This window comes from Frankliniella occidentalis, unplaced genomic scaffold (assembly GCF_000697945.3).
Source record: "Frankliniella occidentalis isolate FOCC.00 unplaced genomic scaffold, Focc_3.1 Scaffold13, whole genome shotgun sequence".
NCBI lineage: Eukaryota > Metazoa > Arthropoda > Insecta > Thysanoptera > Thripidae > Frankliniella > Frankliniella occidentalis.
The window spans coordinates 1,844,864-1,856,464 of NW_026267143.1; the positions used below are offsets into that span (position 1 = coordinate 1,844,864).

At 52.8% G+C, this 11,601-nt stretch overlaps 5 protein-coding genes across 5 annotated transcripts in view; 4 read left to right on the forward strand and 1 right to left on the reverse strand.

Moving 5' to 3' along the window:
- The window catches only part of LOC113217635 (neurobeachin-like protein 1), a 346,454-nt gene that overhangs the window by 292,298 nt on the left and 42,555 nt on the right, over window positions 1-11,601 (forward strand).
- LOC127748802 (cuticle protein 7-like) overlaps window positions 1-11,601 on the forward strand; it is a 120,923-nt gene that overhangs the window by 90,135 nt on the left and 19,187 nt on the right. The window lies entirely within an intron of this gene.
- On the forward strand, window positions 818-3,448 carry LOC113202368 (cuticle protein 19-like). The gene is made up of 2 exons (XM_052263710.1): window positions 818-893; window positions 2,705-3,448. Exons 1-2 carry the CDS (start codon window positions 876-878, stop codon window positions 3,404-3,406), a joined length of 720 nt encoding a protein of 239 aa, XP_052119670.1. The 5' UTR covers window positions 818-875; the 3' UTR covers window positions 3,407-3,448.
- On the forward strand, window positions 5,967-8,129 carry LOC127748800 (spidroin-2-like). Its single transcript, XM_052263707.1, has 2 exons — window positions 5,967-6,166; window positions 6,289-8,129. Exons 1-2 carry the CDS (start codon window positions 6,152-6,154, stop codon window positions 7,966-7,968), a joined length of 1,695 nt encoding a protein of 564 aa, XP_052119667.1. The 5' UTR covers window positions 5,967-6,151; the 3' UTR covers window positions 7,969-8,129.
- On the reverse strand, window positions 8,650-11,519 carry LOC113202337 (putative mediator of RNA polymerase II transcription subunit 26). Its single transcript, XM_026416516.2, has 8 exons — window positions 11,414-11,519; window positions 10,540-10,886; window positions 10,366-10,462; window positions 10,141-10,299; window positions 9,921-10,013; window positions 9,786-9,836; window positions 9,368-9,706; window positions 8,650-9,283 (listed from the first exon to the last, which is right to left on the reverse strand). Exons 1-8 carry the CDS (start codon window positions 11,429-11,431, stop codon window positions 9,065-9,067), a joined length of 1,323 nt encoding a protein of 440 aa, XP_026272301.2. The 5' UTR covers window positions 11,432-11,519; the 3' UTR covers window positions 8,650-9,064.

Consider the following 11,601-nt stretch of genomic DNA (forward strand, 5'->3'; position numbering starts at 1 on the left):
AATCGAAGTGGGTGCGCAGTTCCTAAATGTATTTAAAGTATTATCTTACACAGATCATAATACATTTTCTGATAGACATGTACACATGTACACTTAGTGTCTCTAAAAAGGAACGAAACTACCATGAGACATTAACATTGCGTGCCGGTTAATCGTTTTCGTTCATTTAAGGAGACATTGAAGTCTGAAATCGTTCGTTCTGCTAAGTTTTGTAATTAATGTTTTTGTAATAGTGTTTTTTGAAAGTTATGTCTTACACTCTACAAGTCTTCCAAATAAACGCTTTGTTACTTACGATGAAGTTTGAATAATGTAAATAATACATAAAGGATTTATTCGTAATACTACAACTGGATCCGTTGGTGTATCGAATTATATTTTGAAGAAATGTAATTGTATATTACAAACAAGTTGCGTGTTTGTGACTACAGACACAAAAATTGTTTTCCTCGCGGCTAGAGACAGGCAGTTTATTTCGAACTCGTACTGTTTTACAAATCAGTGTTGCTTATGATGGAGGTTCGAAGTTCGCCGTAACGTACCAACTGCTCCTTCGTAATATTTTTATACGGTGTAAATATGGACTTCGTTTTTGCGTGGACGACGTCCACGACAACGCCCTCTCCTCCAATTCTTCCTCCCCTCCCTGCGTCACCGCTTCTCCACTTCATCCTCCCTCTCCCCACTCTCCCCCTCTGGTGAAGAGGGCAGGGATTGGGAGAAGGGGGGTGGGAGCAGAATATCCCTGATGATCAACCCTGGGGCCACCTCACTCTTGTATATAACGGAGGGTCACGAGCCATGGGAATCTAGTTTCAGTTTTGGGTCTAAGAGCAGAGCAGCAGCAGCAGCAGCAGCACACAGCAGCGACAAACATGGCAGTTAACGCTCAGGTATGACTTTTGGGTCCTGGACTTGTGCGACTTTGTTTAATGGATAATCAATTTATCACCAAAATTGTGTTTACACGTGTTCTATGGCCCTTGTCACATGAAACTAACGATCAACTGACGGGCAACCATCTGCCGACCAACTGGCGATCGATAGTTTAATGTTCGAGGGGTCCTCCACTTCCAAAATAGGTGTAGAACGAGTTGGTGAGTTGACGAGTTGCCGCTTGTAGGGCATGAGTTGGAATCAATTTTGAGAGAGTTTTGCGCTATTTTTCGCAAATTTAGCGCGACTTTTCACAAATTTTTGCGAGTTTTTGCCAGTCTTTTTGCGATTTTTCGCGAGTTTTTGCGAGTTTGGCGGAAGTTTGACGTGAGTTTGGTGCGGGCAACTGTACAACGAGTTGGCTAGTGGGGGACCCCTCGTAAATGTTACAAGGGCTAGAAATGAAAACTACGTAAGAAAGGCTATTCTAGTGCGTAACTATATCTTAAATTTGGTTGACAAAATACCTAAAAGAAAATTTGTGCAAGTCCAAAAAATTTAATACACTGGTAATCTGATTTTATATATTGGTCGTTTGTTAACGTTTGTAGAAAAACAGATATTTTCCCTTTTCTCAACTTACACAAGTAACTTGGAGTACTCACCGTATAATTCATGGTATTCTTATAAGAAGTTTGAAGCGCTAGGAAGAGTCGGTGGTCTAGGATATAAATTTTCTGAAGACGCCAAACGATAGGTGCATCGTTTGCCGATTTCGGTAAAATGGTATCTTGAGCCTCCGATATTTCCTGCAACTGAGTCTTTCTTAGCAGCCCCAGGAAGATATCGATATTTGTTCTTCCAGTACGTGTGTCGATAATTTCGCTCATGACAAAAAGCTTACTATAAGGCTGCCACCCACTTGCATTGACTTGGGATGACATAGTCGTTGCGGGGGCGTTAGAGGTCGAAGGTCCTAGCCGGCTGGGTGTTCATGTGGTCATGCGCTGTGCTCTGCCTCTGGTGGGTGTGATATTGTTAGCTAACATTGGATTGTGTCGGCAGTTGGGGTGGCATTTACAAAATTGCCGCCCTTGATTGTTAATTGTGGCTGTGTATCGTGAATGGAGTGGTCGCCTGCTCTCGCGGGCCACGGGTACCGCCCTGCCCTGCCCTATGGGTTTTCATGAAGTAGTGATATTGTCTGAGTTATGATCTGCTCGTCCGTCGCCGCCCGCTTTCGACACGTGGTTGGCGTTCACGACGAGCCGGGGCGGGGCGGTGCGGGTAGCGCCACGGGGGAAGGAGCGGGCCCCAGTGACTAATCTCTGCTCCGCCCAATCGCACCTTGAATATGCCTCCTCGCCATTTTTTCCTTTTCACTTTTAGTTTTCAGTTTCAAACAGATATGTGTTCTTCATATACAACAACAAAAATTGGTTCATTCCTAACGAATAGCTCTCCGTATTACGTACAGCCACACTGCGTCCGCTGTGCTACACCCGCGGTACGTTACGAACCGAATTCTTCGTGTTAGGTCTTTTCGTAAGGAACCAAGCGTGTTCGTTGTGATTTACTCACACTAGCCATGTACGGAATAAATCCTTCACTTGATTACATAGTTGATAAATTTATTAATTAATTTACTAGATAGAAGATAGATACAAGATAGAACTGGATGATCCAAGTGGATTCTACGTGACGTGACAGTTCAACATGAATTCAACGTTTCATCCACCAAAATTTATCTTTAGGATTGGAGACCTGCCTCTGCTGCATTGATGACGTGATTGTATTTTTCTATCTGCTTGTGACTCGGTGTCAGCAGCTGGTGGCCGTGTGTGCCATGGCCGCCCTCCTTCACTGCGCCACGTCGGCCCCTGCCTACAACCACGGTGGCGCCTTCTTCAACAACGGCGCCTACAACAACGGCGCCTACAACAACGGCGCCTACAACAATGGTGCCTACAACAACGGCGCCTACAACCCGGCCTTCGACGGGGGATTCAACACGCCAGCGCAGTACAACTTCGACTACCGGGTGGCTGAGCCTCGCACGGGGGACTACAAGAACCACCAGGAGAGCCGCAACGGGGACGCGGTGCGCGGCAGCTACTCCGTGGCCGAGCCCGACGGCTCGCTGCTCACGGTGCGCTACGCGGCGGACGACGCGCACGGCTACACGGCCCAGGTGACCCGCTCAGGCGCCGGCGGCACCGTCGTCCAGAACTTCCCCGGCGCCGCACCGCTGCCCGTGGGCGCTGTTAACAGCGGCGGCTACGTGGCCCCCGCCGTCGTGGCCCCTGTGGCCGCCGCCGTGGCCGCCGCGCCGCACGGTGGTGCCCACGGTGGTGCCTACGGCGCTGGGCTCGGCGGCTTCCCTGCTGGCTTTGGAGGCTACAATGGAGGCTACAACGGAGGCTACAATGGAGGCTACAACGGGGGCTACAACGGGGGCTACCAAGGAGGCTTCGGCACCAGCTCCACTTCGTTCCACGGGCCGCATGCCGCCTACTCGTACACCAACTGATTACTCCTGCTGCTAGGTGTCTGCTGTCTAATAAAAAACAGAAAAAAACACTAAAAAAGCGAGGATCTATGTGTATCTTAGCCCTAGCCGATTGTGCCCCTCTGTATTCTTACGCTGTTCGTGCGGCGGCGGCAGATGGGTTGCCTACCCGCCCGGCTCGCCTTGCCCTCGCTCCTCCCACCCCACCTCTCGCGCTCCCGTCACGTCGGATGTCTCACTCGCCGCTTGACTCCAGAGAGTGACAGTTGGCCGCGGGCATAACATAACACAAAACTATAGCTCATGCGGTGACACTCTTTCCTTTCGACGTCGAGAGACGTGTGTGTGACTAGACTGGGGTTTCCCAAGGAGCCTTGCGTCCCTCTTGCAGTCGCATAAGCCGCCCAGCCCAGTGGGGCGTCCTATGCACCCAGCCTTGCCATTTACATGTTTTTGGACTCCAAAAAGTATGTCACAACTGACAAAAAAAAAAGGCACAAGCATTCATTTCGTACTGGTCCTGTCCTCGGGATTCACCTTCCGCTTGGCGCAGTGTCGCTTGATTTGGCTGTCTACTCTCGCCCTCTCCGGCCTCGGGCGCGGCCAGGCCAGTGGAAGAGGCAAAACGCATCTGGCCATACGTTGTCTGAATGCAGCGAGCAGGGCTCGGCAGCAACAATTTTTTTGCACAGTATGCTACACCCAGAAAATATATTTGTCATTAGAATCAAAATACAGCTAAAGGAAGAAAATCTACTATGAGACCGCAAGAAAAATGTTGACCTGATTATATTTTGTAGAACGAAAATATCATGAAACCAATCACCCCATATATCAACAGTACTAAATCATGTTATCCACACGACAAAAGTTTGGTTGGCGGAACTAACATTTTGTTGGTTTCATTGACAGGACAGTCTTATTTTGTTTCGCGGACAATACGGTTCTCTTAGTGCGGTACTGTCAGAATCACTCTGTTCTGGAGAAGGATTCAAGATCGTTTCGTTTTGCGGTAACCATCCATCGCCTTGTTTTCGTGCACAGCAAACCAACCTTACATCAGTAGGATTTTTTTGCACCTTTCACTCATCTTTGTCTCGCAACATAAACACTGATAAACACTGATCCACAAAATCGTTGAACCCAAATCGATATCCAAGTCCTAGCGCGGCGCCTCTACTCTGTCAGTGGTGAGCCCCTGTTGCTTGCAGATCCCCGCCACTTTGGCGTGCTGAAGATTCCTCGCATAATAAGCGCCACGCCCCATTGCCCCCCGCCACGCCCGGCGGGTTTTTATTTTTGAATCTCGCGCCGCGCGCCCCTGCGTGTGCGCGCACCGCCACCGGCGGCTACGAGTGCCTCGGCGAGTGCCTCGGCGAGTGCCTCAGCGAGTGCGGCCGCGCCCCGCCTCGTCCCGCGGCGGCCGTCCGTGAGGGGAATACGTAAACAAGTGCTTAGGGCCGCGTGTGGAAAGCCGAGCAGGGGGTCCAGGACGGGCGCTTGTGGACGCAGCCCGCCGCCGCGTGGTGGACCTGCCTCAAGGCCAAGTTCAGAGCGCAGGGACCGGCCTGCAGGGCCTGCAGGCGGAGCAAGTGCTCGCCAGCCAGCTCTGCCTTTCTGAGCGACGGTGCGACGTTTCTTTTGGAGTCCGATTTGGGGCGCGCACTATGCTTCGCTCTCTTCTGAAGGCACTAACTCAGCTGGCAAAACACATCTATAGGCCATCTCATACTGTGCAAGTAAAGACCCAATCCGCACCGCGATGTGATTAGATTATTTGCTTTTTGATTATTTTTGTCGACAAACTTTAGGGTGTGCCGAGGGAGTCACGATTACGAGAAAAGTTGTGTCTTTTTTTCACGAGTCGACTTAAAATTTTTGAATTGTTGCAGCTTTTACTTAAAGTCGATTACGAGAAAAGTGGTGTCTCTTTTTTCCCCGCGTCTCATGTATACCCGCCCTAATCCTACAGATGGAAGTGTAATCCCTACGTAATCCCTATGCAATCCATGTAATACGTAACCAAATTTTGAAAACTATCTCAATATTTCACCTAATTATTCAAATGTATGGTTTTAGCACCTGAAATTCCACAAAATTCTCGTGTAAACCCTCAAAATTTACGTGTAATCCCTTTAACTACGTAATCCCGTGTATATATCATAAAGCGCGGTGGAGGCCTCCTCGAAGTGCTTACGGAGTGGTCTGCAAGTAGTGGACTGCAGGATCGTTGTTGGACTGAATTTTGATCCCGATCATGCCAAATTCATTTCGGCGATGATGATGATGATGCCTCTCTTCCTGCTCCTGTTTCTCTTTTCCTCGTTCCTTCTCGCACGTGAGTCACCTGCTCGCTGGGTATCATTGGGCAGTCGCACGCCCAGTGGGTGCCAGTAGCGCCGTGGACACGACGCCGAGGTCGCGGACGCGTTGCGGCGCTGGAAGGGGGAGGGGGGGTGGGTCCCATCGCGACGCACCCATATCGCAGCCGGGACATGACAGACGCGCACACCAGACTCAATTATTCGTCATACACGAGGTGTGTGAGCGAGACGGCGCGAGGTGGGGACGGACGGCGCCCCTGGCCGCCCGGCGGCGCCTCGCGGGCCTCGCGGGCCTTGCGGGTCGTCCCTCCACTCTGTCTCTGTCTCTCTGGACGCCGACGCCGGCGAGACTGACACACACGCTGAGGTTACTTAAAGCGTCGCGTGTCGGTACGTCCCGGCAGAGCGTCCCTCCGAGGCGAACAGCGAACACGAGCAGAGCATGGAGCACCGACAGGTAGGTGTGGCTGGCGACGAGCCGCAGCCTCTGTTGGACGCACACGTACCAAGAAAATGTTTGTGCATTCACTATTTGTTGCTACCGCGGCTGCCTTGCTCATGTCCTCCTCCTGCTCGCAGACAGTCCTGGTGGCGCTGCTGGCGGCGCTGCTAGCGATCAGCTGCGAGGCCAGCGAGCCCTTCGACCCGCACCCGCAGTACGACTTCTCGTACGCCGTGAGCGACGCGTTGACGGGCGACTCCAAGACGCAGCGCGAGCAGCGCGTCGGCGACCAGGTCGTGGGTCACTACTCGCTGGTGGAGCCTGACGGCAACGTGCGGACCGTCAAGTACACGGCTGACGCCGTCCACGGCTTCAACGCCGTGGTGGAGCGGACACCGGGCCTCGCCCCCGGCGTGGGCTTGGTGGCCGCGGTGCCCGCCGTCGTGGCGGTGACGCCACCCGCCCCGCAGGTTGTGCACGCCGGTGATCCGGACACCATCAGCATCAACAGCGCGCTGCCCGACATCGACGTCAGGGTGGAAGGGCCACCCCAGGCCCAGGGCCGCGTCGGACTTGCCGGCCTCGGACTCGCCGGGCCCCAGCAGGCAGCTGCACGTGCACGCGCCCTCGAGGCTGCCGGCATCAGCCCGTCGACGGGCACGTCTGGGACGAGGTACGCAGCCGGGCCGTTCCAGGCCGCGACCGTCTACGCCACCGGTGCCGGGGGAGGATACTCGACGGCCCTCCCGGCTGGCGCGGGCCTTTCCGCCGGATACCCTGGCCCTGCAGTCGGGTACCCCGGTGCGTTCCCGGGCGGTGCAGGATACCAGTCTGGGGCAGGGTACTCGGCCGCCTACCCAGGTCCGGCAGGTTACCCGTCGTCTGTCGGAGGATATGCCTTACCTGGACAATACAACTCTGGCTTTGGCAGCAGCCTGAACCCCTCGCTGCTTGGGCAGAGGGGCCTGGCTGGCCTGTCGAGCGGTGGCTACAATGGCGGCTATACTGGCAGCTACAACGGCGGCTACAACGGCGGCTACAACGGCGGCTACAACGGCGGCTACACCGGCGGGAGCCAGGTAAACCAGCAGCAGCTGTTACAGCTGCAGCAACGGGAGCAGCAGCTGCGTCTACAGGGCTACGGTGGCGTGGCGACCCCCGGTCTTTACGGCAGCAGTCCCATCGGAGGAGCCTACAATGCCTACGGCGGCGGGCTGCAGAGCCCAAACAGTCTGTACGCCAACGGCGGCCTCCTAGGATACGGCGCACAGCAGCAGTCAGCGCGTGGCTTCAACGGCGTACAGAGCTACAGCGGCCTGCAGGGCTACAACGGCCTGCAGGGCTACAATGGCCTGCAGGGCTTCAATGGCGTGCAGGGCTACAACGGCCTGCAGGACTACAATGGCCTCCAGGGCTACAACGGGGTGCAGGGCTACAGCAGCCTACAGGCGAATAACGGTCTGCGGAGCTATCAGCAGCAAGCCCAGCAGGCCCAGCAGGGCTACAACTTCCAGGGGTACCAGCCGCTGTCGCGGGGCGTGGGCTTCAACTTCCGGGGCTACCAACCTACGGCAGCGCAGCAGCAGGCATCTGTGGGGGTGCAGCAGGGTGTCGTCGGCTCCAGGTCCGCCAACCCCTCAGTGGCGCGCAGCTTGGGTGGTTACGCTCCGGGCTACGCCCAGGGCTACGCTCAGGGCTACCCAACTTATGGACTTGCTGACAGCCTTAGCGCCAGCCTGAGTGGCCTCAGCCCGCACCAGCAGCGGTCTCTCGGCATCGTACCCCAGGAAAATCACTCGGCCCCACCCTACCCTTGAGAATGTGCTTTGGTGGGAAAGAGCGATTTTAAAAATCTGCTGATTCTGTTGACTATGTTTCCTGTTGGCAAGTATGCCACGCCAGGTCCTGTACTGATGAATGTAAATTTGTTACTGAAAATGACGAATAAAATGTGATATGATGTCTTGTCCACTCTGTAGCCCTTGTTGGATTTATTTTTCCTAGTCTTTTTCTCACACCATGCATTAGTTTGGAGAAATTTCGCCTTCCGTTTGGTTTTTACGCAAAATCAAAGGCCAAATTTCAGCAACCAGAGTAACATTTCTCACTGCTCTTTAGGGGTTAACCCCCAAAATTGGAGAAAAACTTCGTTAAGAGGACTTGCGAGTGCTAGCTAATTGTGGTACTTCTGATGACTCGCCGGGAAATCGAAAGAACTAGGGCCTATGCCTAGATACATCGGAAGAGGCTAGATCAAAGAACACGTACTGCTTGTCGACGTGTCGTATCCTATCATCTCACGGGACGGCGTGAGGCGCGGTGAATCACCCCGGCCCGACATTAACAATTACCCGTGTGTTTCGTGTGTTGCAGGTAAGACGTGCCGGCCTAGCCCGAGGGACGGCACTGGCCCTGGCCTTGGCACTGGCATTGGCCGGTGCGGGTGGCGGGTGGGTGAGTGAGTATACCGACCGCGAAATGATCTGGACACGCACGCGTCAGGTCAATCCGTATCAGTCCGTTTATTTATATCGACAAAGCAGACAGCCCCCACACCCCACACAGTAACACATCATTTGTCAGCGGTGGCCAGGCCACCTTTTATTATCATTCGTGGTTTGCACCAGTACTACCTTCAAATAGTTAATATTCCGCGAGAACCATTCTGTCAACTGGTCGAGTCTGACAGTCTTTGATTGTGGTCGATTTACTACGTAGCGTGTCGGGCAATTTTGATAACAATCGCTTGCGCAATCTGAGACTTCCAGAGATAAAAAACAAAAAACAAAAATACTTTTATACATCCTTTTAGAATTGTTTTAAGGTTTCCGTCTTTAAATTGTTGAGCGGTTCCGTGTAAAAGATTTGCTGTTTACAGAAATTGTAATGATTACCTTCTATTCACTGACAGCACTAGCTGACGGTGTACTGCGCGTAAGGCGAACTGAACGTGATGAAATTTCCACCCCCTTGTACTCCCGACGATGTTCGGTATACGGCCAGAGTGCGTTGATGTGGGCTGACTCGCCCCGACTGTAGCACCCCACCGTCGAGAGAGCGCACCTGGCTCTGCGGGGACAGGGCTTGACCCTGCTCCGGCTTTTGTACTACCGAGTGCCTCACGTCGATTACCTGTCAAAAGGGGTTAAGCAAAACATTACTATCTAAGATCATCTCTACCTCTGGGAAAAATGGGTATAAATTATTTTATTTTACCTGGGGTAGAGAAAAGCCGCTACTTGATTCGTCCTGCTGCTGAATGACGTTCTCTTGCTGCTGACTGTCTATGTCCTGCTGCTGACTAACGCCGTCCTGTTGAACGACGCTTCCCTGCTCTTGGCTGATGCTCGTCTGCTGCTGAGTGACACTGCCTTGCTGGTCCTGCAGAATGGATGACTGCTGATCTTGCTGCTGCTGCTGCTGTTGCACCGGCTGGGCGTCTTGAAGGCCCTCCCGTTGTTGCTCCATTTGCTGAGCGGAGTTCATCGCCTGTTTCTGGGGCTGTGGGGCCAAGAAAAGTTGTCCTTGCTGCTGTGCTTGGATCATAGCCTGCACCTGAAATAGTTACAATCATGGCAGTTAAATATTCCGTTTACTTTGTGGGGGTTAATCTAGGAGGAAGTTTATTAACTACCTGTTCTTGCTGCTTTTTGAACTGCTCCTGCTGAACTTGAAGGAATGCCATCTGAAACGTTCAACAAACAAAAAGTAAACAAATGTTAACAATTTTATCTATTTTCTAAATATTGCATTCTAAATAGAATATTACATGTTGCTGCTGAGCATCCATGTTGCCTTGGTCCTGAATCTGGACGATGGGAACAGTCATCTGGTGGTGGGTTCCCACCCCAGAAGGCGACAGCTGAACACAAAGAACGTTAAAGTTGAGTGCTTTCACACCATATTTGAATAATATGGTTTTCTTTTTATAATAAGAGTCCAAGTAGATTTAGGGACAAGTCTGGCATTTTAATTTGCAAATGTCTCACCTGATGGATGTGGTGCAGCTGGTACGTGGGTCCGCGGGGGATGAGGTGGTGCACGTCCTGGTGCAGGCCGAAGGCCAGGGGGGGCTGGATGAGGTGCTGCTGCACCTGCGCGCTGGCCTGGTGCTTCGGGTGCTCCACCAGCACGCGCTGGTCACCTAACTATGGAGCACATCATTACAGTTAGAGATTTAGCGAGTTAGGCTGGTGTCGGATAGGAATACTTACGATCTGCTGGGAGGTAGACGGCAGCACATGATGTTGCACGGGGACAGGGACGTCCACGTGGTTTTGCACCACCGCGACGCGTCGCTGCAGCGTGGGTCTATTCAGAGGGCGACAGGTTAAGAATCCTTATGGTTCCACGTCTCTCGGGACCGTGTCCTCTACGTCAGAACTTACTTCGGCACGAAGGGCTTCGCGTGGCCGGGGGTGAGCGACACCACGGCGTTGAAGCCGTTGGCGTCGTCGGCCGTGTAGCGCACGACGCGCAGGGTGCCGTCGGGGTCCACGACCGAGTAGCTGCCCTGGACGGCGTCGCCCCGCCGCTCCTCGGTCTGGTCCTTGGCGTCGCCCGTCTCCTCGTCGTGGATGCGGTAGGCGAAGTCGTACTGCGGGTTGTGGTCGAAGAAGGGGTCGTCGCGCGCCTCGTCCTGCAGCAGCGCCGCTACGCCCTTGACGTCCTCGCGGACCACTGCGCGGGCCTCGGCGCACCTCCCCGCCAGCGCCACCAGCAGCAGCAACACGGCCTGGACAGTCCGCTCGTTACTGCCAATGCCTCCATATCCCCACCACCACCCCACCGCCTCTCCTTCCCTTTTCTGAGACCGATAACTTTCTGAAATATAATGTTTTTTTTTCTGCAGGGTACCAGGTGAAAGCATTTCAGTGATATAAATGGTTTTACTAACAGAATCAGGATAAAACATATAGTTCGTAAACGTGTTTCATACACATTTTTAAGTTGTAGTTCTCCACAAACCAAATATATTTTTCAAATAACATAAATAAAATGTAATTTATTTTGAACTGTAGGGTTAAACGATACGCCGCCTACCAGACGCCTTAAACTCACTAGTGTTCGTGATTCAGTACGCGTGTGTGTGTAGTTCGGTACCATTTAACAATATCCTTTACTGAGACGCTATCGCGAAGGTCGACCTTGAAAGTTTGGTTAGGTGAACCCACATGTTTCTTACGTTTCTACCTCTAGTTGTATAACACAACGCGATACGCCGTATCAGAGTCACTTTGAATGAACACAGTCCGACCTCACCTGGTTCAAGAGCAGCATCGTCCCTCGGTGTAATCCAGTGCAATGTCAGGGACGCGCCCGTCGCACTCGCTTTTGTACCCTGCGGTGGGCTGACCACTGCAGGCTGGACTCCTGCAGCATTAGGTTGTTTTTTAAAAAGGAAAACGAAAATGAAACTGAAATAAAACAACGAGACAAAGATGCGCTCG

Bases quoted from the DNA above. Each gene is read 5' to 3' on its own strand.
- LOC113202337 (XM_026416516.2), bottom strand. The intron at 9,837-9,920 runs GTAATATTCTAT...TGAACGTTTCAG, and splicing joins TGGATGCTCAGCAGCAACAT to ATGGCATTCCTTCAAGTTCA. The intron at 9,707-9,785 runs GTAGTTAATAAA...TAACTATTTCAG, and splicing joins TCAAAAAGCAGCAAGAACAG to GTGCAGGCTATGATCCAAGC.